Source organism: Elephas maximus, chromosome 7, assembly GCF_024166365.1.
Source record: "Elephas maximus indicus isolate mEleMax1 chromosome 7, mEleMax1 primary haplotype, whole genome shotgun sequence".
Taxonomy (NCBI): domain Eukaryota; kingdom Metazoa; phylum Chordata; class Mammalia; order Proboscidea; family Elephantidae; genus Elephas; species Elephas maximus.
Window position 1 is genome coordinate 26,590,910 of NC_064825.1, and position 25,742 is coordinate 26,616,651.

Here is a 25,742-nt window from a genome sequence, read left to right on the forward strand (position 1 = left end):
TGTATATTAAAGAGTGGAGATACCCTACTGTCTCTGTTTCCCGGTTTGCCTTGTTCCCCAAACCGTCAGAACTCAGGGATCCACCTCAATATTGAAATTGTGCCAGTACTAAAGCTCAAATAGAAACAAGCAGAATTTATCAATGCGGCTAAACTGGAGCTGCCCAGGGCAGGCATATCAGTCTTTGCAGCATGACCCGGGCATAATCCCAACTCGCCCCATGGGCTTGTCCACCTGCTCCCTTTACTATAACAAAGAGGCTTAAGCAGCAACCAAGTGAATGTTCGTGTTTTCTAGAAACAGCCTTTGCAGCCCTACCGGAGTTTTATTTCTAGAGTGGGAGCCGGGCTAGCTAGGGGCGGGGAGCAGCCGAGCCATCCAGGCAGGGCGGGGGATGAGTCTTGTCAGAGCCACGGCGCGTCACCGTCGCCGGGAGAGACGCTGCACTGCCCAATAGACAGGCGCTCGTTAGCAGCCTGGTGGAAGCAGAGGTATAAAAGTGCTGCAACAAAACCCGAGTGTGCCAATCGAGAGCTGGTGGCAGCGGGCGCACGGGCGTCCTGCTGGGCACTGAGGGCTGTGAGCTGCGCTCCGTTTAGTCCAGAAGGGTGCCCTTCCCTGGGACAGCCCGGTGCCCCCTTCTGCTCACATCCGGCTGCCCACGGGGTCCTGCGGCGAGATCAGGAGTGCAGAGTCCCAGGAAGGAGCGGTCCCTGCAAAATGCTCCCGCACTTCTTGCTGCTCTGCCTCCTGCACTCGGTGCAAGCCACCGAGCTCCCCGAGAGCCGTGGGGACAACCAGAGCCTAGAGGCCGCGCTGGCCGCGCCCAACGCCTCGCACTTCTTCTCCTGGAACAACTACACCTTCTCGGACTGGCAGAACTTTGTGGGCAGGAGGCGGTACGGGGCCGAGTCCCAGAACCCCACGGTGAAAGCCCTGCTCATTGTGGCTTACTCCTTCATCATCGTCTTCTCGCTCTTTGGGAACGTCCTGGTCTGTCATGTCATCTTCAAGAACCAGAGAATGCACTCGGCCACCAGCCTCTTCATCGTCAACCTGGCCGTGGCGGACATCATGATCACGCTCCTCAACACCCCCTTCACTTTGGTAAGGCGAGGGCAGCTGGCTGTCGCCCTGGCTGGGCTGGCTCTCCCTGGCTCCTGCTCGCTGGCTCTCCGAGTCTCTAGCTCATCTCTGAATTCTCAATTCTCTTTGCTTCTGTTTTTCCATTTCTCTCCGTCTCTGCTTTTCGCTCTCTCTGTGTTATTCCCTCTGTCTTCTGCATCTCTCTTTTGTCTTTCTCTGCCGGTCACATACCCCCCGCCCACCCACCCGCATTTCTGTGTCTGTCTTTCTTCCCTACTTCTATCTCCCTCTCTTAATCTCTTTCCTCTCTTGCTCTCTCATTTCTCATCTCCCAACTCTCTGTTTTTCTGCGTCTCTTTTAATGTCTCTCTCTGTCATTCCCTATCTGTCTTCGTTCTCTTTTCTCTCTTTCTGAAGTCTTTCTGTCTCTCTGCTCTGTGTCTCCCAGTGTCTTCATCTTTCTGTCTCTCTGTGACTCTCTTTCTGTCTCTTTATTTGTTGTCTCTATCTCTCTCCTCACCTCTTTAGGACTTTTCCTCCCCCCTCTCTTTTTCTCCTCCCACCTTTTCAGCTAGAGCTTCTATATACTGCTGGTGCCACCGGGTCAGCGATTGGAGTGTCTGCAGTCAGCTATGAATGAATGACCATCTTCTGTGTCATCCCACTGGGCATGGGTGTGTTTGATCAGTAACTCGAAGCCCCTGAAGTGTCCACAGACATTGTTAAGTCACCTCCTCTCCCCAAATGCAACCCACTAAATATTCCCCTTCCACCATGGGATGCTGCTTTGTGCCAGGGCTGGAATATCAAACAATTTCTAATTGTTAAAGGCGCATTAAGTGCATTTTCCTAGACAGCTCATTTAAATTGCACTCCCTTCTGTGGTGTGGCAGTGCAGCTCTGTCTGAGGTGTGTGTTGGGGAGGAGATGAGGGTGAGATGGGCTTGGCCATTTGCACACAAATGGTGAATGGGCTTCCTCCCCGAACCCTGGCTGGTCTGTGTTGCTTGTGTGGTTTCTGCCCCTCGTAGTGGTTAAGTGCTACGGCTGCTAACCAAAGGGTCGGCAGTTCGAATCTGCCAGGCGCTCCTTGGAAACTCTATGGGGCAGCTCTACTCTGTCCTATGGGGTCACTATGAGTCAGAATCGACTCGAGGACACTGGGTGGGTGGCTCTCAAGGGTGATCTGGGTCTTTGAGGGCTATGATTGAGGAATCATAATGAGTTACATCTCATGTTTCTGTGGCAAAAGTTACTTTTTTAAAATTTATAGAATAATATTATTCTCATTTGAGTTATTACCAAAGTTGTATCTGTTCGTCTCTCTCTCTATCTCTTACTCACACAACCAGGAACAGCAGACAAACAAAAAGAAGAAGGTGAAGCCCCACAAATCCATCCACCTGTGTGAATGTCCTTGCACACCCTGTGTTTTAAAAGTACTCTCACATTTCCTTTCTTGTCCTCACTTCTGGGAAGATTATTAAGATTTTGCAAGTGAGGAAACTAAGGCACAGAGTGGTCCAATTGGCAGTAATTGGCAGAGCTAGGACTACTATTACTCCCCGACTCAAGTCCAGAAGTCTGTCTGCTAAGCTTCCCAACCAAGTGGTGGGTAACCTTGGACTATGCTTAGTCTCCACTGCTCCAAGCCACAGACTTTTCTTGCTCTCCTTCCAGCCTACGTCCATTCTATTCATGGCTAGTCAAGATTCTCTGGGCAATGACCAAGGGCAAAAGGGCTTCCAAACACACCCCCTTCACTGTTTCAAAGCACAAGAGGGCTGGGTCTCTGGCTCCCGTTGGCTGCCCACTGGTTTCTGACCTAAGAATCTGCAATGGTAGGGTGGGGCTTGGCCACCCAGGACAGGGCCTGGAAGACCCCAGGGCATGTTTGATCAGTAAATAGAAGCCCCTGAAGTGTCCACAGAGATTGTGAAATCACCCCCTCTCCCTAAAGTACACCCCATAAAATATTCCCCTCCCCTACGGGATTCTACTTTGTGCCAGAGCTGGAATATCAAACAGTACCGTTAATGCTGCACCAGGCACAAATGGGGGGTGGGGGTGGGGAAAAAAGTCACAAACCCAAAGCCAGGCTGCAGCTAAGAGCTGGCAGCCCCTGCCGCAGTTCTTGAAAACCTAGCACCCCCAACAGGATGGTACACAGCATCTTGGCCTTGGAACGTGGCCCATGCATCTGCCCCAATCCATCCCCCAATTAGGGTTTATAAGATGCTGGTAACTGGGGAGTACAGACAGGGAGGGTGTCCTAACCCCTCAGTCTGCTCAGCCCAGGCTCCCCAACTGGGTAATATGTCCTGCTTTCAGCCTGATTGGTGACAATATCCTTCTTCCCTGGTCCCCCCTTCTATCCACTTTACACGTGATCATCAGCAGGAATCCCAGCTCTGGCCATTGAGAGAAAAGCACACCATTACTTACAGTTCCTGTAGTAGGGACATACACAGTACGTGTTGGAATCTGGAGGAAGGAGTCATTCCACGAGAGGGTCAAAGGAGAGTTTACAAAGGACATGCCATGTCAGCTGGGCCTGGATGAGTAAAAATTTCCCCGGTCAAGATGAACATCAGTGCGGACCAGGACATCAGTGCAGGACTACCAGGGAGAGCCAAGGCAAGGAGGCATCGAAGTTCATGATGCATTGAGGGAATGTTGAGTGGTTCAACGTAGCTGGAACAGAGAAGGCTGGAAGCACAGTGAAGGAGTGGGGCAAAGGGAGGGAAGAACAGGAAGAGGGCCCAAAAGGACCTTTCACCGACCTTTTGGTTAGCAGCTGAGCTCTTAACCACTGCACCACCAAGGATCCAGAGGGACCTAAATACTTGCCCAAGGTAACAGCTGTAAGTGGCAAAATGATGCTGTAAGCCACAACACTACTCTTTCTGTCAGGCTGATTTCTTTATTCCTATCTCTTTCATCTCTCTCTCCCTGCCTCTACTGGCCCCCACCCATACCTCATGGCCCGTTTGCCCTTGATCTGGGCCTTCTGAAGGGCACTGCTTACTTTCTGTCTCACACCCGGGTTACTTGAGTCCTTTCTACGTAAACTGGATGCTCGTTGGTCAGAATCCATGTTCCACCTCTCTCAGGCGTGGGGCATTCCTCACAGAGGCTGCTGAAGTACTAATTGACTGAACAGCCCTGAGTGTGTGGTCAGAGCCCTCGGCCTGCTCCTGGTGGCCCACACTGTCCTGTGAGCATGTCTTCTCTCCCCACTGGAGAAAATTTCTCTGCCTCCCCCACCCCCGCTCACACCTCTCCAGAACCCTGGATCCCCTTCCCAAATGATGAGTTTCAAGGCCTGCTTTAGCCAAGATTTGCTAGCTCAGACCACACACGAAGTTGTGAGTTTTCAGATATGTCTCTCACATTTGACAGAAGTCTGTATAGACCAAGAATGAACTTTCTTATTACCCATAAAATATAGCTACTATTTATTTCTAACAATAGCTTTCTAACAATCTGCCAGACACTGTTTTGCCCTTCACAGACTTTTACAAAATTTAGCCCTTAACAGTAAGCTTATAAGGTACAGGTTTTTAAGCCTTTTTTGCAAATAAGGAAACTGAGCTTCAGAGAAGTTACATACCTTGCCCAAGGTTGCACAGCTAGAAAGTTTTAGAAATGGGGAGCCTGACTCCAAAGCCTACGTTCTTCCCAAGATCTCCCAGCACCTAACACAGGGCCCGGCCCCAACAGCATGATCAGGGCTCGTGGAATTGAATGAATGGAGAATGAGGAGTGCTGGAGAAGGTCATGTGTGACCTATGTTTCAGCAGCATAGAGAGGGAAAGAAGGGAGGAGTGGGGAGAGAACTCTGTGGGGCCAGGGAGGCCTCCCACTGGGTGTCAGGGTCAAGGCCATGTGTCTCCTGACCTCTGTGGGCTCATCTCCAGGTCCGCTTTGTGAACAGCACGTGGGTGTTCGGGAAGGGCATGTGCCACATCAGCCGCTTTGCCCAGTACTGCTCCCTGCACGTCTCAGCCCTGACGCTGACGGCCATTGCTGTGGACCGCCACCAGGTGAGGGTACCTACCCCAACGCTCTGTCCTGCTCTGGCATTGCTTTCCAGGGGGCTGCTGGGATCTCTCACGGCAGTGTTTTAGCTCCCTTTTTTAAATATCTATTTTTAAGGTCTTTATTCTGGCAAAATACTTATAATAAAACATCTTCCATTTCAACCATTTTTACATGTACAGTTCAGTGGCATTAATTATGCTTACTATGTGGTACAGCCACCACCATGATCTATTTAAATATTTTTTAAGAGTTTTTTTTTTAATTGTGGGTTAGGTGAAAGTTTATAGAGCAAATTAGATTCTCATTCAACAATTTGTACATAAAGTGTTTCTTGGCCTTGGTTCATTCCCCACAATGTGTCAGCACTCTCCTCATTTCCACTCTGGGTTCCTCGTTTCCTTTCATCCTGATTTTCTACCCCTTCCTGCCTTTTCATCTTTGCTTTTGGGCAAATATTACCCTTTGGATCTCATATAATTGATTGTTCTAAGGAGTATATCTCGGGTATTATTGTTTATTTTATGGGCTCGTCTATTGTTTGGCTGGAAGGTGGTCCCCGGGGATGGCTTCAGTTCCAGTTCAGAAGGGTGTCTTAGGGCCACAGACTTGGGGGTTCCTCCAGTGTCTGTCATAGTAAGTCTGGTCTTTTTTCTGAATTTGATTTCTTGTACTACATTTTCCTCCCTTCTGTTGTGATCCTAGGCAGAGCAGTTAGTAGTGGTAGCCGGGCATCATCTAGTTCTTCTAGTCTTGGGGTCGTGTAGGCTGTGGTTCATGTGGACCACTAGTCCTTTGGACTAATTGCTCCAGTGAGTCTTTGGTTTTCTTCACTCTCCTTTGCTCCAGATGGGAAGAGACCAATAGTGGTATCTTAAATGGCCACTCACAAGCTTTTAACACCCCAGATATTACTCACCAAAGCAGGATGCAGAACATTGTCTTCACGAACTGTGTTGTGTCAGTTGACAGATGTCCCCTGAGTCTATGGTCCTTTACCTTCGAACCTAGGAACTTTGTCCTGCAAAGTGTTTGGTTATATCTGAGAGGTTTCCCAGGCTGTTACCGTGGAGTGCTCTATTGTCTGTATTAATATATGGGGAGCACCTACGGTCATGTATGTAGAAATATCCACCACCAAACCTGTATCTGCAGGTGGGTGTGTTCTCTTACACCCTCCCAAACCTCTAGGCATATCTGTCTACCTATGTATCTATTCATAAATTACTGTTTGTTAATACTACTGTTGCAGGATTATCTGTGATATAGTGGTTACCGTAGTTGCCCTTTATTCTTGGATTCTTCTCTTGCTTTGGTGTCCCCTCTTGCCTTGGTCATGTTGTGCTGACTTCTCCCATATTGTGTATTGCCTTTCCCTTCACCAACATTAACATGGATCTTCTATCTATTTGGTAAGTTTCCTTCCCTCACCCTGCCATCCCTGGTAACCATCAAAGGGTGTTTTTTTTGTCTGTGTGTAAACTTTTTGTTTGTCACTTTCTAATAGTGGTCTCATACAATACTTGTCCTTTTGTGATTGACTTATTTCACTCAGCATAATGCCCTGCAAATTCATCCATGTTGTGAGATGTTTCATGGATTGGTCATTATTGTTTATTGTGGCAAAGTAGTCTGCTGTGTGTATATACCACAGTTTATTAATCCATTCCTCTGTCGATGGGCACTTAGGTTGTTTCTATCATTTTGCTACTGTGAATAGTGCTGCAAAGAACATGGGTGTGCATATGGCTGTTCATGTCATGGTTTTTATTTCCTTAGGGTATATAGCTAGGAGTGGGATTGGCGGATCATGTGGTATTTCTATTTCTAGCTTTTTGAGGAAGTGCCATATCGTTTCCCATAGTGGGTGTACCATTTTACATTCCCACCAGCAGTGTATAAGAGTTCCAATCTCCCCACAACCTTGCCAACATTTATTATTTTGTTTTCTGTTTTTTTGATTAGTGACAGTAATGTTGGGATGAGATGGCCTCTCACTGTAGTTTTGATTTGCATCTCTCTAACTGCTAATCGGAAATTCTGGTGGTGAAGTGGTTAAGAGCTATGGCTGCTAATCAAAAGGTTGGCAGTTTGAATCTACCAGGTGCTCCTTGGAAACCCTATGGGGAAGTTCTACTCTGTCCTATAGGATCACTATGAGTTGCAGTCAACCGACAGCAGTAGGTTTTTTGTTTGTTTGTTTTAGTTTGCTAATCATCGTGAGCATTTCTATGTATGTTGGTTAGCTGTCTGAATGTCTTCTTTGGTGAAGTGTCTGTTCATATCCTTTGCCCATTTTTTAATTGGATTGTTTGTCTTTTTAATCGTTGAGGTGTTTTCTGTAAATTTTCGAGATTAGACTCTTGTCGGATATGTCTTAGCCAATTTTTTTTTTTTTCCAATCTGTAGGATCTCTTTTTACTCTTTTGAAGAAGTCTTCTGATGAACATAAATGTTGAATTTTTAGGAGGTCCCATTTGTCCAGTTCATCTTTGTTATGTGTACATTTTACATTATGCTTGGTATTCTATTTATGCCATGTATTGAGGCCCCTAGCATTGCCCTTATTTTTTCCTCCATGATTCTTATAGTTTTAAGTTTTATATTCATGTATTTGATCCATTTAGAGTTAGTTTTTGTGTATGGTGTGAGGTAGGAATCATGTTTCATTTTTCCACAGGTAGATATCCAGTTTGGCCCACACAATTTGTTGAAGAGACTGTCTCTTCCCCATTTAAGGGAATTTGGCCCTTTGCTGAAGATCAGCTGTGCATAGGTAGATAGATTTACGCCTGGGTTCTCAATTCTGTTCCATTGGTCTTTGCATCTGTCGTTGTACCAGTACCAGGCTGTTTTGATTACTGTGGCTGTGTAGCAGGTTCTGAGATTAGGTAGTATGAGGCCTCCTACTTTGTTCTTCTTCAATAATGCTTTGTTTATCCAGATTCTCTTTCCTTTCCATGTAAAGTTGGTGATTAGTTTTTCCATCTCATTAAAGAATGCTGTTGCAATTTGGATTGGGATTGCTTTATATCTGTAGATCGCTTTGGGTAGCATTGATATTTTCACAATATTGAGTCTTCCTATTCATGTGCGTGGTATGTTTTTGCATTTCTGTAGGTCTTTTTTTTTTTTTTGATTCTTGCAGTAGCGTTTTGTAGTTTTCTTTGTGTAGGTTTTTATGCCCCTGGTTAGATTTATTCCTTTGCATTTTCTCTTTTGGGAGGCTATTGTAAATGGTATTGTTTTCCGGATTTCCTTTTTTTAATTCTCTTTATTGGTGTAGAGGAATCCAACTGATTTTTGTATGTTGATCTTGTATCCTGCTACTTTGCTAAATCCTGCTATGAGTTCCAGTAGCTTTCTTGTGGCATTCTGAGATTTTCTATATATAGGATCATACCACAGTTTTACCCCTTCTTTACCAATTTGTGTGCCCTCTATTCCCTTTTTTTGTCTTTTGCCTTTTCTTAGGACTTCCAGTACAATGTTGAATAAGCATGGTGATAATGGGGATCCTTGTCTTGTTCTCAAGGAGAATACTTTCAGTCTTTCTCCATTAAGAATAATGTTGACTGTTGTATAAATGCCCTTTATTATGTTGAGGAATTGCCCTTTTATTCATATTTTACTGAGGTTTTTTTTTTTTTTTAATCAGGAACAAGTGTTAGATTTTATCAAATGGCTTTTCTGCATCAATTGAGATGATTGTGTGATTCTTATTTTGTTTTATTTATGTAGTGGATTGTGTTGATTGATTTTTTAATGTTGAACCATCGTTGCATACCTCATATGAATCCCACTTGGTCATGATTTTTTTTTTCTTTTTTAATGCTTTTGAATTCTATTGGCTAGAATTTTGTTGAGAATTTTTACATCTATTTTCATGAGGTATATTAGTCTATAATTTTCTTTTTTTGTGGTGTTTTTGCCTGGCTTTGGTATCAGGATTATGTTGGCTTTATAGAATGAATTCGGGAGTACCCCTTCCTTTTCTATTATCTGAAATAGTTTTAGTAATGTTGGTGTGAACTCTTCTCTGAATGTTTGGTAGAATTCTCCAGTGAAGCCATCTGGACTACAGCTTTTTTTGTTTGGGAGTTTTCTTTTGTTTCCTCTTCAATTTTCTTTTGTTATGGGTCTGTTCAGTTTTTCTACCTCAGTTTGTGTTAGTTTAGGTAGGTAATGTATGTCTAGAAATTTGTCATTTCCTCTAGATTTTCAAATTTGTTGGAGTACAATTTTTCATCATATTCAGTTATGATCCTTTTTATTTCAGTTGATTTTGTTGTAATGTCACCCATCTCACTTCTTATATGGGTTATTTGCTTTTTCTCCTGCTTTTCTTTTGTCAGTTTGGCCAGTGGTTTGTTGATTTTATTGATCTTTTCAGAGACTCAACTACTGGTCTTGTTGATTTTTTTCTATTCTTTTTCTGTGCCTTATTTCATTTATTTCTTTTCTAATCTTTACTATTTCCTTTTTTTGGTTACCATGGGCTGCTCTTTTTTTTTTTTTTTTTGAGTTGTAGGGTTAATGCTTTAATTTTGGCCCTTCTTTTTTGATGTGATGTGTATGTTTATTGCTATAAATTGTCATCTGAGCACTGCTTTTACTGTGCCCCAAGGATTTTGGTAAGACGTATTTTCATTTTCATTTCATTCTAGGAATTTTTCTTTGATTTCTTCTATTACCCGATAGCTTTTAAGTAAGGTGTTGTTCAGTTTCCATGTATTTGATTATTTTTCCTTGCTCTTTCTGTTATTGATTTCAACTTTCATGATATCTTTGTGATCAGAGAAATGCTTTGTATTATTATTCTGAATTTTATTAAGGCTTGTTTTGTGGCCTAAAATGTGGCCTGTTCTGGAGAAGGATCCACGTGCATTGGAAAAGAATGTATACTTCGCTGCTGTTGGGTGGAGTGTTCTGTATGTCTTTGAGGTCAAGTTGGTTGATTGCGACAATTAGGTATTCTGTATCTTTGTTGAGTTTCTTTCTAGTTGTTCTGTACTTCACTGAAAGTGGTGTGTTGAAGTCTCCTACTATTATTGTGGAACTATTTCTCTTTTCAATGCTGTCAGAATTTGTTTTATATATTTTGGAGCCCTGTCATAGGGAGTGTGTATATTTATTATGGCTATGTCCTCTTGGTGGATTGACCCTTTAATCATTATGTAATTTTCTTCCTTATCTTTTTTAAAAATTAAATTCAATTTTTTTCTCATTCAAAAATTTATACACAAATTGTTTTGTGACATTGGTTGCAATCCCTGTAATGTGTCAGCATTCTCCCCCTTTCCCTTTATACCCCGGGTTCCCTGTGTCCATTCATCCAGGTTTCCTGTCCTTTTCTGCCTTCTCACCTTTGCTTTTGGACAGGTGTTGCCCCTTAGGTCTCCTATGCTTGATTGAACTAAAAAGCACATTCCTCATGTATGTTAGTGTTTGTTTTATAGACCTCTCTAATCTTTGGCTGAAAGGTGGACTTTGGGAGAGACTTTAGTTCTGAGTTTGCAGGGCATCCAGGGGCCATAATTTCGGGACCTTCCTTATCTTCTGTGGTGTGTTTTGCCTTAAGGTCTATTTTATCAGAGACTAATATTGCCAGTCCTGTGGGTTTTTTTTTTTTTTTGGTTATTGTCTGCTTGATATATTTTTTTCCATCCTTTGAGTTTTAATTTTTGTCTTTGTATCTAAGGTGTGTCTCTTGTAAACAGCATATTGATGAGTTATATATTTTTTAAAATCTGTTTTGCCAATTTCTGTCTCTTTATTGGTACATTTAAGCCAGTGTGATTATTGATAGGCATATGTTTACTGCCATCATTTTGTTGTACAATTTAGGTTTTGGTTTTTGATGTTGACGATTACTTCGTTCTAATTTTCTGCACTGATTTCTTTTTGTTTGTGGATGTTCTTTTCATTTCTTTTGTTGTTGATTTTGCAATTATTAAGACTTTATGTTTTTCTTCTTTCTTGTTTTGATAAGTTTGTTAACTTTCTTTGTGGTTACCTTGAAATTTACCTGTATCTTTCTAAGTTTAAAATACTCTTTTATTTTTTGATATCACCTTGACTTCCTCTCTATATAAAAATTTGATAACTACTCCATTTATTCCTCCTTTTTGTTTTGGTGTTGTCATCATTTACAGATTGACGTCTCTAGTTTTCTATTTTCAGTCATTCAACTTTTTTTAATTTGGGGAATTCTTGATCTGGGTTGGTATCTGGCTGATGCTGTCCTGTGTCCTAATCTCAGCTTGTTGTCTGATGTTGTGGTTCTCTGTCTGAAAAAAAAAAATAATAATACTTCTTGTAAAGCTGTTCTGGTTTCTACAAATTCCTTTAATTTCTGTTTATCTGGAAAAGTCCTAATTTCCCCATTAATTTGAGAGATAATATTGCTGGATATATAATTCTTGGTTGGCAATTTTTTTCTTGCAAGGGTTTTTATATGTCATCCCACTGCCTTCTTGCCTGCATGGTTTCTGCTGAGTAATCAGAGTTCAGTGTTACTCGTTCCCCTTTGGAGGTGACTTTTTGTTTTTTCCAGGCTGCTCTCAGGAGTCTTTCTTTGTCTTTGGTTTTGGTAAGTTTGATTATGTTATGTTTTGGTGACTTTCTTTTGGGGCCTATCCTGTAAGGGGGGTTTGCTGTGCTTCTTGGATGGATGTCTTCTTGTCTTTCATGATATAAGAGAAGTTTTCTGTCAGTGAATCTTTGACAATTCTGTCTTTCCCATTGCTTCTGTCTGTTCTGAAACTCCAATCACATGCAAGTTTTTCCTTTTGCTAGTGTCCCACATAATTCTTAGGCTTTCTTCATTTTTCTTTATTCTTTTTTTCCTGTTTTTCCTGAAACAAATTGATGTCAAAGTATTTATCTTCAATTTCATTAAGTTTGTCTTTCAGCAATTGAATTCTGTTCCTGTATCCTTCTATTAAGTTGTTTAGTTGTCTATTTCTGAAATTTTATTGTTAAACGTTTGAATTTGTAGTTGTTTTTGTGTGGTTTCTCATTGTCTATTTATTTTGTCCTTATATTGTTTTCCTGAGTTCTTCTATCATTTTGTCTGTGTTTTTCTTGACTTTGTATGATTTTCTTTGTGTTTTCCTTGATCTCTTTCTTAATCTCTCAGAGACCCATGTATATTAGTCTTTTGAATTTCTTAACAGGTGATTCAATTACCATTTCTTCCCCTGGAAGCTTTTCTTGTTCTTTATTTTGGTCACTTGCTGGATCCATCTTGACCTGCTTCTCTATGTGATTTGATATTGTCTGTTGTCTCTGAGGCATCAAGGTGTTACTATATTTATTGATTTATTGTATATTTGTTTGTTGCATCCTGATTTTTTGTTTTGTTTTCATATATCATTGTAGGTGGGCTTGTATGCTACTCTGGTTGCTAGTCTGGCTGCACGGGAGCTCTCACCTCCTGTCTCCAGGTGGGTGGGGCAGTGACTTGGTATTTGAGCATGGTTCTCTGGTGGTTTTACAGGACAGCTGAGAATGTAGCTGGCATTTCTGGTGGGATGCTATGTCTGTCTGGTCAGCCAGCTGGGCGTGGGTCCAGGGAGTGTTCTTACTGATTGCTGGGTTTGGTGTGTGTGTGCACTGTTGGTTGCCAGGTGTTCTGAGCAAGGGTCCCTGGGTTATCGGTCACTGGGTAGGTGGCACAGAAACTCACCAACAGTCCTGGGCAGGGCGGGCTGGGCAGGGGTGGTTGGAGCTGGCACAAGCCTCCAGTTATAGGGGGAGCAATGCAGGGGGCAAGGCAGGGAGATGCCACCAATCCACATGCGCCTGGTTGGAGAGCATGACCCTGTCCACGAGAGCATACCATAAGGGAGGGTGTGTCACTGGTCTTCAGGCCCCTGGTGAAGGTGGCTGAGGGCATAGGAGGTGCTGCTGGACTGCACACCCCAGCAAGGGTGTCTGGGCATAGGAGTGTGTGGGTGCTTCTGCTCACTGGGTTAGTGAGTGAGGAGAGGGGTGATGGGCATGTAAGTGCATGGGCACATGTTCACTGATACCTGCCTGGTGAGGGGGTTGATGGACAGGCTAGCTCGTGAATGCTTGTGTACACAATTGGGCGGCCAGGAAAAGTGGAGCAGATGGCTAAAGCCATGCCAGTGTGGTCTGTTGGTGCTTAGCAGGGTTGGCAGGTGAGAAGGGCAGGGCAGTTGGGTCTATGCTGGAGTGATCTGCTGGTACCCTGCATGGTCAGGCAATGGAAAACGTGTTGTGAGGTGCTAAAGTTGAGCTGGTGTGGCCTGCTGGCACTTGGTGCAATTGGTGGGTGGGAAAGAAAGAGCAAGCAGCTGGGTCCATGCCAGAGCAGCACGCTGAAACTCAGCTTGATCAGGCAGACAGGAAAGGTGGGGCAGGGGGCAAAGCCATGCCTCAGTGGCTTTCTAGTGCTCGCTGGAGTTGGTGAGTGATAAGGGAGGGGTTGGTGGTTGTGTCCATGCCCGAGTGGCCTGCCTGTGCTCTGTGTTGTCAGGCAAATGGGAAAGGCAAGGCGGGGGGGGGGGGGGGTGGGGGCCAAAGCCAAGCCATCACTGCCTGCTGACACTTGGCACAGTCAGGTGGGCAGGAAAGGAGAGGCAGGCCAGCAGGTCTATACTGGAGCAGCCTACAGACACTCGGCTTGATTGGGCAGGCAGGAAAGGCAAGGCGGGAAGCCAAAACTGTGCCAGAGTGGCTTCCTGATGTACAGAGCAGTAGGGCAGGCTAGTAGGATAGGGTGGGTGGCTAGGCCTGTGGTGTAGCAGCCTGCCGGTGCTCGGTACAGTTGGTCAAGCGGGAAAGGTGTGGTAGGTGGTCGGGTTGGGGGGAAGGGGGAGGGTTCCTACCATGGCCCCTGGTGGTCTGGGTTACAAGGATGGGGGGGGGTTTGTGCTGCTGTTCACCTTGTTTCACTCCAGTGTGTCTTCTCGGTTTCTCTGTGTCCTCGTGAGGATTCCATGAAGTTGCCTCCTGTGCTCCTCACCTGGGATCTCTGCTGTTTTTGTCTCAAGATGGCCGCATTGTGCCAGGCCAATTGGCAAGGCACCTCTGCTCTGTTCCTTCTTGTTCACTGTTTTCAGTCAGTTTCTCCTTCCTTTCAGTGTTCAATCTAGCTTTGTCCCTTCATTTGATGTTCAGGTTTCTCAGGTTGACATCTGTATCTGTTTTTCTTTGTTTTTCAGGTCTTTGCTACAAAGGGATGGCATGGCATGTCTGACTAGTCGCCATCTTGCCTCTCCTCTAGTCCATTTTTTCAGTTACTGTGTTTGTCAATATGAACACTCAGGTTAGGGATGGTAAACCCTCTTTCCTAAGTGCAAAAGTTCTTCCCAGTTTGTTGTTCCAGCAAACATTTTTGATGTTGCAAATTCACTGCTGGCAGTTTCTGTCTCAGAAGTCGATGAGCTTATTCTGGGAGTAGAGAAGCAAACATGGAATATCACTAATGAAAAGAGAGAGAGAAATAATTGCAGGTCAGGGACAGGCTCCTCACTGGGCGATGGAGTGATTTTTCATTGGTCCAGGCTGTCAAGAAGGAATGCAGGCTTGGGTGTCCAGGTGACAAGAGTGGGGGTTGGGGTGGAGGACGGCAGAACCCCAGGGGCCGGCAGGCCCTGCTTGCTGTCCCACCCTATGGAAACACCTGGGTTGGCCTGGCGAGGGGAACTGAGAAGGACCGGAGAGTGCTTATCCTAGAGAGTATAGCTCCACGTCATGCACATGATAACACAACAAACCCATGTTGCATATTCAGGCGCCCAGTAAATCATGAAATGGAGGTTCAGAAAAGCATCTATGTAGCTTTCCCCAGATCATACACCTGAAGAACAACAAAACCAGATTAGGACTGAGATCTGCCTGGCTCCAAGCCCAGGCTCTGATCTCTAGGCAACCATGCTTTGAGAAGATTCAAGAGAGCCTACAGGTCAGTATTGTAAGGGCCATGGGGACAAAGAGAGATGGGATTTATTCTGAGTAGCACCAAGAGGTGCAACAAGGGTGAAGGAGTAGCAGGCTACAAAGACAGAGATTCCAAGACACAGTTCAGTTTTGATCAAAAATTCTATAGAACCTTGATCAAAGTGGGTGAAATGTGAAAAAGAATTTCAAATTGTCATGGAATCCAGACTTTCTAGAGCCATTAAGGCTGGATGAACCCCCCAAACTATTACCCTAAGATAGTCTTTAAACCTTAAACCAAAAATATCCCTGAAAGTTTTCTTTAAACCAAACAATAGTTTAACTTAATTGGTAAAGAATGTCTACCTTGACAGTTCCTGTCTGGAGGCGAGATGAAAAGGCAAAGGGGGACAGGAGCTGGTTGAATAGACACAGAGAATACAGAGTGGAGTGGAGCAGCGTGCTGTCTCATTAGGGGGAGAGCATCTATGAGTACATAGCAAGGTGTGTATAAGTTTTTGTATGAGAGAGTGACTTGATTTGTAAACTTTCACTTAAAGCACAACAAAAAAAAAAAAGTGCCTGCCTTTAGCTTTGTTCTTTTTTAAAGAACTATCTATATTGGATCAAATTTACAACAGCATCTAGAGAGGTTAGATAGGAAGCAATCTTAGGGGGCAGTAAGTTTACGTTAATGGGAGGAACGATCCAGAAAAAAGGGTGAGAATGGTTGCACAACTTGAAGAATATAATCAATGTCACTGAATTTTACTTGCAGAAATTGTTGAACCGGTGTACGTTCTGCTGTGTATATTCTTAACAACGACAAAAAAAATTAATTATTTTAAAAAAGCATGCAGTTCAATATAAGGAAGACTTTTCTAATAGAAGTATTCAAAGGTAGACAAAGCTATCTGCGGAGTTGATGAGTTTCATATTACCAGCCATATTTCAGCAATGGCTGGATGATAACATGATAAGGATGTTTGAGATGGGAATCATGCAACTGATAGGAGATTGGGCCAGGCCAACTCTGAAGTCTTTTTATCCCTGAAATACCATCATTTTTTGAGAATCAACTCATGTTTATATTACAAATGCTTAGTGCAAAATGCAAAAAGTTTGCATGGAAATATTTCCTACCTTTTCTTGACCTTCTCCCCTGATTCGTTGAAGGAGGCTCTGGATTACCTTTACTTGTTCTATGCTTAACCCCATTTAACACAGCTAACTGAGAGTGCTCCTTGGAAACTCTATGGGGCAGTTCTACTCTGTCCTATAGGGTTGCTATGAGTTGGAACTGACTCGACGGCAGTGGGTTTTTTGGAACTGAGAGTTGACTCTTGGCCAAAAGGTGTGTAAATCTTGTCCATGTTGTCCACATTGCTGTATCATATACGCAAACATGGGGCACTGAGGCCCTGTCCCAAAGCCAAAGGAGCCTATGAGGGGTGTTTGGGATCTCTGACCCAGGCTGCCACTCCCTGCAGCTCCCAGAACAAAGAAGGAATATGAGGGGCAGACGTCAAAATCCAGAGTGAAAATGTGCTTCTAAAGCCCCGCCACCTCCTCCCATAAAAACTTAAAAGAATTGGGGGGAAAAATAGCAAAATCCTTAGGACATAGCCAGATGGTTCACTGTGTTCTGGGATGACATCTTGAGAAAGGGCAGCTCTTTATGAACTCTCTCTCCAGAACTTTGACCCACTTATCCCAAAATAATTTTTTCAAGAAGTAACCATTCTACTCTGCCTTGAGAATTGTGCTCTTTTACTTTAAAGAACTATCTGTATGGGATCAAATTGACAACAGCAACTCGAAAGGTTAGACAGGAAGCTTGGGAGGGGTGAGTTTATGTTAATGGGCAACAATTCAGTTGAGAAAGGTGGGTGAGAATGGTTGTACGACTTGAAGAATATGATTAACGTCATAGAATTGTACATGTAGAAATTGTTGAATTGGTGTATCTTCTGCTTTGTATATTTTCCATAACAAAAAACAAAGTAAAATATTTTTTTTTAAAAAAAAAGAACAATTCTCTTCCTAAAATGAGAATGCTTTTAAATTCCAAAGTCTTTATTTCACCCTCTTAGGAGAATTGATTGACATGCAGTAGCAATTGCAAGATGAATTTCAACCTGAAGCCTGTCTTAATTAAGGCATGTGACAGCTGGGCCCCATTGCAATTTTAGATACAGTTTTCATGAGCAGTGTTGTGAACATCCCAGTAAGCATCAATGCAGCTTTCCATCATAAGTGATGAGAGTCCCTGCTCCATGTCTGTCACCCTCAGATCCTCTCAGAACCCTTCAAAACCTAGGTGAGCTAGGATTATGGGAAGATAAGCTCAGATCCCAGGGTGGGCTTGCTTTTCTGCTGGCCTTGGTGTGAGTGCCATGCAAGCTGACCCCTTCCAGGTCCTCTCCCTGTACCCTGGCTCTACCTGGATATGACTGGCAAGAAGCATTTGATTCTCATAGATTTCAGACCCTTTGGAGTCATGGAGGCTGGATGAAACCCTCAAAATATTGCCCTGAGATAATTTAAACCTTAAACCTTAAATCAAAAATATCCACTGAAATCTTAAACTTCAGCTTAAGTAAGAATGTCTGCCTTGAACATTGCATTCTTTCAAAGAACTGTCTATATGGGATCAAACTGATGACAGGAACTCAGAAAGTTTAGATAGAATGCTTAAGGAGCACTGAGTTTATGTTAATGGACAGGAACAATTTGGAAAAGGAGGGTGAGAATGGTTGCTTAACTTGAAGAATGCAATGAATGTCACTGAATTGTACATGAAGAAATTGTTGAATTGGTGTATGTTCTACTGTGTTTATTTTAAACATCAACAACAAAAATAAATTATTTTTTTAAAAGTCATATCAAGCACACACACACACACACACACAAAAAGGCAGTTGAACTGCCAAGTGTCTATGAGCCCAGGTTAACAGCCTCTTTCTGCCCCCTGGAGAAGGGCTGTGGGGTGGGGCATGGCCAGTGCAGCTCAGGGGCTCAATGATGAATGTAAAGGCTGCTTGACTAAGCAGTACCTGCCCTGCTCGGCAGTGACAACTGAGCTGCGCCTTCCAGGTTTCTCATTTGCTTCAAAACTTCTTCAGCCAGTAATGCATGGTTTGCTTGTGTTCCAGGTCATTATGCATCCCTTGAAACCCCGGATCTCAATCACAAAAGGTGTGATCTACATCATCATCATCTGGACCATGGCTACGTTCTTTTCACTCCCACACGCTATCTGCCAGAAATTATTTACCTTCAAGTACAGGTGAGGTCCAGCTAACCAGTAGGGAGTAGCCCGGGGACTCTGAGAGGCTGGCTGCCTCTGTGCTCCTGAGATGGGCGACAGACATCCATTGGGGCCTGGATAAGGGAAAGCTGAGCCCCCTCTGAATCTATGACATGGCACAGTCACGGATGCACTCCCTTTGCCTCTTTCTCATTCTGTGACTTCTTGGTGCATGCTAGCCTCTGATTTTCTTCTGTTTTCTTTCTTCTCCTTAACAGCTTTGTTATTGTTAGCTTCTGTCAGGTTAGTCTTTACTCACGGCGACACCACAGCAGAATGAAATGCTACCTGCACCATCACCATGATCAGTTGGAGACTGGATCATTGTGATCCATAGGGTTTCCACTGGCTGATTTAAGGAAGTAGATAACCAGGTCTTTCTTCCTAGTCTGTCTTAGTTTAGAAGCTCTGCTGAAGCCTGTTCAGTATCATAGGCACATGCTAGCCTCCACTGACAGATGGGTGGTGGTTGTACATGAGGTCCATTGGCTGAGAATTGAATCCAGGTCTCCCCCTTGGAAGGAGAGGGTTTTACCACTAAACCCAACAACTGTAACTTCTTCCTTATTCTCTTTCCAGCATCTCTGAGAGGGGACAGCAACAGTTACCAGCACCTGTCACTAAGGGGGATGTACTCACAGACAGGGATTTGAAACCACTTTTTAAACCTTGTTTAAAAAGAGCAATGTTTAAATTCTCTCACACAATGTACAAACAGAAATATGTACAGACAGTTCCCGGATTATGAACAAGTTCTTTTCCTAAATCTGTCTTCAAATCAAATTTGTACATAAATTGGAACAGTTAGGTACAGATTTATCTAACATCAATCAGTTAGTCAAATGTTTGTCTTAGTATATAGTGTACCTTTCTATGCATAAACAACATTAAAGAAAGACTTTAAAATACACTAAAACATCTTTAACATAATAATACAGTAATAATAACAACAATGTTTTGATGCACATCGTCAAGTAATGCCCATTTGTTACTACAAACCATTGTACGTACCTCAGATTTTTAATGTAATAGGCTTTGGGGGGGTTAGTTCATAACTACAGGTTGTACTTAAGTTACAAATTCATGAGGCGGGACCGAGATGGCAGAATAGACAGACGCTTCTGGCAAGCCCTCTTACAACAAAGACCCGAAAAAATAAGTGAAATGATTATATTTATCGCAAGCTAGGAGCCCTGAACATCAATGGAAAAGTTAGGAAATGGACCGAGCGTCAGGGGGAGGAAGAGACTATTCAGAAGCAGAGAGGAGTTACCAGACCAGAATCACTGGGAACCTTCAGACACCATTCCCGGGAGCAGCTGTGGTGGGCTGGTACTAGCGTTTGGTACGGTTTTCTCAGAGAGAAGCATCCAGCCGCACAGCCTACTCACACCTCCGGAACCAGAGAACAGTGCTCTCGACAAAAGCTAAGTACTTGTGTATATTTTACTGTAAACCACCCCCTCCAAGCTGACTTCAGTGGCTGTTGATTTCCCTGGGCCTGAGATAGGCCTTGCTGAGCTCCTAGAGCCATCCTCCTGGCCTTGGAGAAAGAATAAATTTGCATTTGGGGGAAAAAATAATTTTCCAGCTCCACTAACCTAGGGAGCTCAGGACAGAAGCGGATCTTGTCCAGGCATAAATGGTCCATGGACTTTGAGTACCTTTCCCCCCTGCATGGACCTTTGTGGGCCTATTTCAGGAGAATAGGCCCTTGTTGGCAGACTACAACTGTTTCAGCTGTGTGGTGGAGAGGTGGGTGTTTGATGTTTGACACCACCCTGCCTGCTAAACAGGGTCCTCACCTACCCACATCAGGGGTCTAACAACTGGTGGCTCCACTCAGGCCACTCAGTCACCCGTGACAGGGGTTCAAGGATAACTGGTACCTCCCAGTCATTACAACCAAAAGCTTTGGGTGCCCATGGATCTTCTGCAGAACCCACCCACCTGTACACTCTAGGGAAGAGGGATGTGCTTTCCTCAGAGACACTTGGGGGATGATTCAGCCCCCTGCCTTGTTCAGAGCATGACCCCCTGCTGCAACCAGATACCAGTATCTACACCAACCACCCCTGCCCCTCTAGGACTGTAGGACAGAGCTTATATCACACACTTGATGAGCAGCTAGCTGGACACCTGAGCTCTGAGTCCATACAAGAAAAGTGAATGGACTCCTAGACTAATACCTGATAACAGCTCTAGCCACCTGGTGACAGGATGTCAGAGCTTCAAAGGTGAAAATAATCAAGCTAGCTCACTCAAGCAACCCATTTGGGCATATCAAAACAAAACAAAACAAAGCAAGAAGCTAGGATATAGTAAGCAAACATAAGCTAATACAATAACTTATAGATGGCTTGGAGACAACAGTTAATATCAAATCACATAAAGAAACAGACCATGATCATTTCAACAAGCTCTCAAACAAAGAATCAAGGGATCTTCTAGATGAAAGTGCCTTCCTGAAATTACCAGAGGCAGAATACAAAAGATTAATATACAGAACTCTTCAAGACATCAGGAAGGAGATTAGGCAATATGCAGAACAAGCCAAGGAACACACAGATAAAGCAGCTGAAGAAATTAAAAAAGTTATTCAGAAACATAATGAAAAATTTAATAAGCTGGAAAAATCCATAGGCAGCAATCAGAAATTCAGAAGATTAACAATAAAATTACAGAATTAGACAACTCAATAGAAAGTCAGAGGAGCAGAATTGAGCAAGTTGAAGGCAGAATTAACTAGAAGATAAAGCACTTGGCACCAATACATTTGAAGAAAAATCAGATAAAAGAATTTTTAAAAATGAAGAAACTTTAAGAATCATGTGGGATTCTACCAGGAGAAATAACCTGCGAGTGATTGGAGTACCAGAACAAGGAGGGATAATAGAAAATACAGAGAGAATTGTTGAAGATTTGTTGGTAGAAAACTTCCCTAACATCATGAAAGATGAGAAGATATCTATCCAAGCTGCTCATCGAACTCCACATAAGGTAGATTTTAAAAAGAAAGTCACTAAGACTTAATCAAACTTACCAAAACCAAAGATAAAGAGATAATTTTAAGAGCAGCTAGGGATAAATGAAAAGTCACCTACAAAGGAGAGTCAATAAGAATAAGCTTGGACTACTTGGCAGAAACCATGCAGGCAAGAAGGCAATGGGGTGACTTATATAAAGCACTGAAGAAAAAATATTACCAGCCAAGAATCATATATCCAGCAAAATATCTCTCACATATGACGGTGAAATTAGGACATTTCCAGATAAACAGAAGTTTAGGGAATTCGTAAAGCCCAAACCAAAATTACAAGAAATACTAAAGGGAGTTCTTTCATTAGAAAATCAATAACTCCAGGTATCAACCTGAGACTAGAACACTGGACAGAGCAATCAGATGTCAACCTAGACAGGGAAATGACAAAAATAATTCAAGATAAAAAAATGCTCAAAACAGGGACAGAGCAATGTTATTATGTAAAAGAAGACAACAATAAAACAATAAAGACGGACTAAGAAATATAGTCATAGATCTTTCATATGGAGAGGAAGACAAGGCGATACAAAGAAATAAAAGTTAGGTTTAAATTTAGAAAAATACGGGTAAATAATAAGGTAACCACAAAGGAGTCTAACTATCTTACACGTCAAAATAAAATAAAAGAAAAAAAAGAGAGACCCAGGAGAAACAAAATCAAGAGAAACGAATAAGAGGAAAAGACGATATATAAAGATAAACTACTCAGCACAAAAAGCTAACTGGGAAAAAGAAACTGTCAACAACACACACAAAAAAAGACGTCAAAATGGTAGCACTAAATTCGTACCTATACACTGAATGTAAATGGACTAAATGCACCAATAAAAAGACAGAGAGTGGCAGAATGGATAAAAAAACATGATCTGTCTACATGCTGCCTACAAGAGACACGCCTTAAACTTAGAGACACAAACTAAAACTCAGTGAATGGAAAAAAATATATCAAGCAAACAACCATCAAAAAAGAGCAAGAGTGGCAATATTAATTTCTGACAAAATAGACTTTAAAATGAAATCCACCACAAAGAATAAGGAAGGACACTATATAATGATTAAAGGGACAATATACCAGGAGAATATAACCATATTAAATGTTTATGCACTCAATGACAGGACTGCAAGATACATAAAACAAACTCTAACAGCATTGAAAAGTGAGATAGACAGCTCCACAATAATAGTAGGAGACTTAAACACACCACTTTCGGTGAAGGGCAGGACATCCAGAAAGAAGCTCAATAAAGACATGGAAGATCTAAATGCCACAATCAACCAACTTGACCTTATAGACATATACACAACACCCCACCCAACAGCAGCCAAGTACACTTTCTTTTCTTGTGCACATAGAACATTCTCTAGAATAGACCACATATTAGGTCATAAAGCAAGCCTTAGCAGAATCCAAAACATCGAAATATTACAAAGCATCTTCTCTGACCATAAGGCCATAAAAGTGGAAATCAATAACAGGAACAGAAATCAAACACTTGGAAACTGAACAATGCCCTGCTCAAAAAAGACTGGATTATAGGAGACATTAAGGATGGAATAAAGAAATTCAGGGAATCCAGTGAGAATGAAAAGGCTTCCTATCAGAAACTTTGGGACACAGAAAAAGCGGTGCTCAGAGGCCAATTTATGTCAATAAATGCACACATCCAAAAAGAAGAAAGGGCCAAAATCAAAGAATTATCTCTACAACTTGAACAAATAGAAAGAGAGCAACAAAAGAAACCTACAGGCACCAGAAGAAAACAAATAATAAAAATTAGAGCTGAACTAAATGAAATAGAAAACAGAAAAACAATTGAAAGAATTAAAGAGACCAAAAGCTGGTTTTTTGAAAAACTCAACCAAATTGATAAACCACTGGCCAAACTGACAAAAGAAAAACAGAATAGGAAGCAAATAACCCAAATAAGAAATGAGATGGGCGATATTACAACTGACCCAACTGAAATTAAAAGAATCATATCAGATTACTATGAAAAATTGTACTCTAACAAATTTGAAAACCTAGAAGAAATGCATGAATTCCTAGAAACACACTACCTATCTAAACCAACACAAACAGAGGTAGAACAACTAAATAGACCCATAACAAAAGAGATTGAAAAGGTAATCTAAAAACTCCCAACAAAAAAAAGCCCTGGCCTGGACAGCTTCACTGCAGAGTTCTACCAAACTTTCAGAGAAGAGTTATCTTCTCTACTACTAAAGGTATTTCAAAGCATAGAACAGGACAGAATACTCCCAAACTCATTCTATGAAGCCACCATATCCCTGATACCAAAACCAGGTAAAGACACCTCAGTTAAAGGAAATTACAGACCTATATCCCTCATGAATGTAGATGCAAAAATCCTCAACAAAATTCTAACCAATAGAATTCAACAACATATCAAAAAAATAATTCACCATGACCAAGTGGGATTCATACCAGGTATGCAGGGATGGTTCAACATTAGAAAAACAATTAATGTAATCCACCACATAAATAAAACAAAAGACAAGAACTGCATGATTTTATGAATTCATGCAGAAAAGGCATTTGGCAAAGTTTAACACCATTCATGATAAAAACTCTCAGCAAAATAGGAACAGAAGGAAAATTCCTCAACATAATAAAAGGCATTTATACAAAGCCAATAGCCAACATCACCCTAAATGGAGACAATCTCAGAGCATTCGCCTTGAGATGGGGAACCAGACAAGGATGCACATTATCACCACTCTTGTTCAACACTGTGCTGGAAGTCCTAGCCAGAGCAATTACGCTAGATAAAGAAATAAAGGGCATCCAGATTGGCAAGGAAGAAGTAAACGTATGTCTATTTGCAGATGACATCATCTTATACACAGAAAACCCTAAGGAATCCTCAAGAAAACTACTGAAGCTAATAGAAGAGTTCAGCAGAGTATCAAGATACAAGATAAACATACAAAAATCAGTTGGATTCCTCTACACCAACAAAAAGAACCTTGAAGAGGAAATCACCAAATCAATACCGTTCACAGTAGCCCCCCAAAAGATAAAATACTTAGGAATAAATCTTACCAGAGATGTACAAGACTTAAACAAAGAAAACTGCAAGACACTACTCCAAGAAACCAAAAGAAACCTACATAAGTGGAAAAATATACCTTGCTCATGGATAGGAAGTCTTAACATTGTAAAAATGTCTATTCTACCAAAAGCGGTCTATAGATACAATGCAATTCCGATCTGAATCCCGACATTTTTTAATAAGATGTAGAAACACATTACCAACTTCATATTGAAGGGAAAGAGGCCCCAGATAAGTAAAGCACTGCTGAAAAGGAAGAACAAAGTGGGAGGCCTTACTTTACCTGATTTTAGAACCTACTGTACCATCACAGTAGTCAAAACAGCTTGGTACTGGTACAACATCAGATGCATAGACCAATGGAACAGAATTGGGAATCCAGACATAAATCCATCCACATATGAGCAGCTGACACTGACAAAGGCCCAAAGTCGGTTAAATGGGGAAAAGACAGTCTTTTTAACAAATGGTGCTGGCATAACTGGATATTCATCTTCAAAAAAATGAAACAATACCCATACCTCACACCATGCACAAAAACAAACTCAAAATGGATCAAAGACCTAAATATAAAATCTAAAACAATAAAGATCATGGAAGAAAAAATAGGGACAACGTTAGGAGCCATAATACATGGTGTAAACAGTATACAAAACATTTCTAACAATGCAGAAGAGAAACTAGATAACTGGGAGCTCCTAAAAGTCAAACACCTATGCTCATCCAAAGACTTCACCAAAAGAGTAAAAAGATTACCTACAGACTGGGAAAAAGTTTTTAGCTATGACATTTCTGATCAGTGCATGATCTCTAAAATCTACGTGATACTGCAAAAACTCAACTACAAAAAGACAAATAACCCAATTAAAAAATGGGCAAAGGATATGAACAGGCACTTCACTAAAGAAGACATTCAGGTAGCTAACAGATACATGAGGAAATGCTCACGATCATTAGCCATTAGAGAAATGCAAATCAAAACTATAATGAGATTTCATCTCACTCCAACAAGGCTAGCATTAATCCAGAAAACAGAAAATAATAAATGTTGGAGAGGTTGTGGAGAGACTAGAACACTTATAAATTGCTGGTGGGAATGTAAAATTGTTCAACCACTTTGGAAATCGATTTTGCACTTCCTTAAAAAGCTAGAAATTCAACTACCATATGATCCAGCAATCTCACTCCTTAGAATATGTCCTAGAGAAATGAGAGCCTTTACACGAACAGATATATGCACACCCATGTTCACTGCAGCACTGTTTACAATAGCAAA

General features: G+C 42.1%; 1 protein-coding gene across 2 annotated transcripts in view; it reads left to right on the forward strand.

The window, feature by feature from the left end:
* Positions 1 to 720: 720 nt before the first annotated feature.
* Positions 721 to 25,742, forward strand: part of GPR83 (G protein-coupled receptor 83) — a 29,036-nt gene continuing 4,014 nt past the window's right edge. Inside the window, exons 1-3 of one of the 2 annotated variants that reach the window (XM_049889528.1) lie at positions 721 to 1,107; positions 5,007 to 5,132; positions 18,195 to 18,328. In XM_049889528.1, coding sequence (XP_049745485.1) covers positions 721 to 1,107; positions 5,007 to 5,132; positions 18,195 to 18,328 — 647 coding nt within the window. The remainder of the gene's footprint in view (positions 1,108 to 5,006; positions 5,133 to 18,194; positions 18,329 to 25,742) is intronic. The other variant, XM_049889529.1, reaches the window with a different exon arrangement.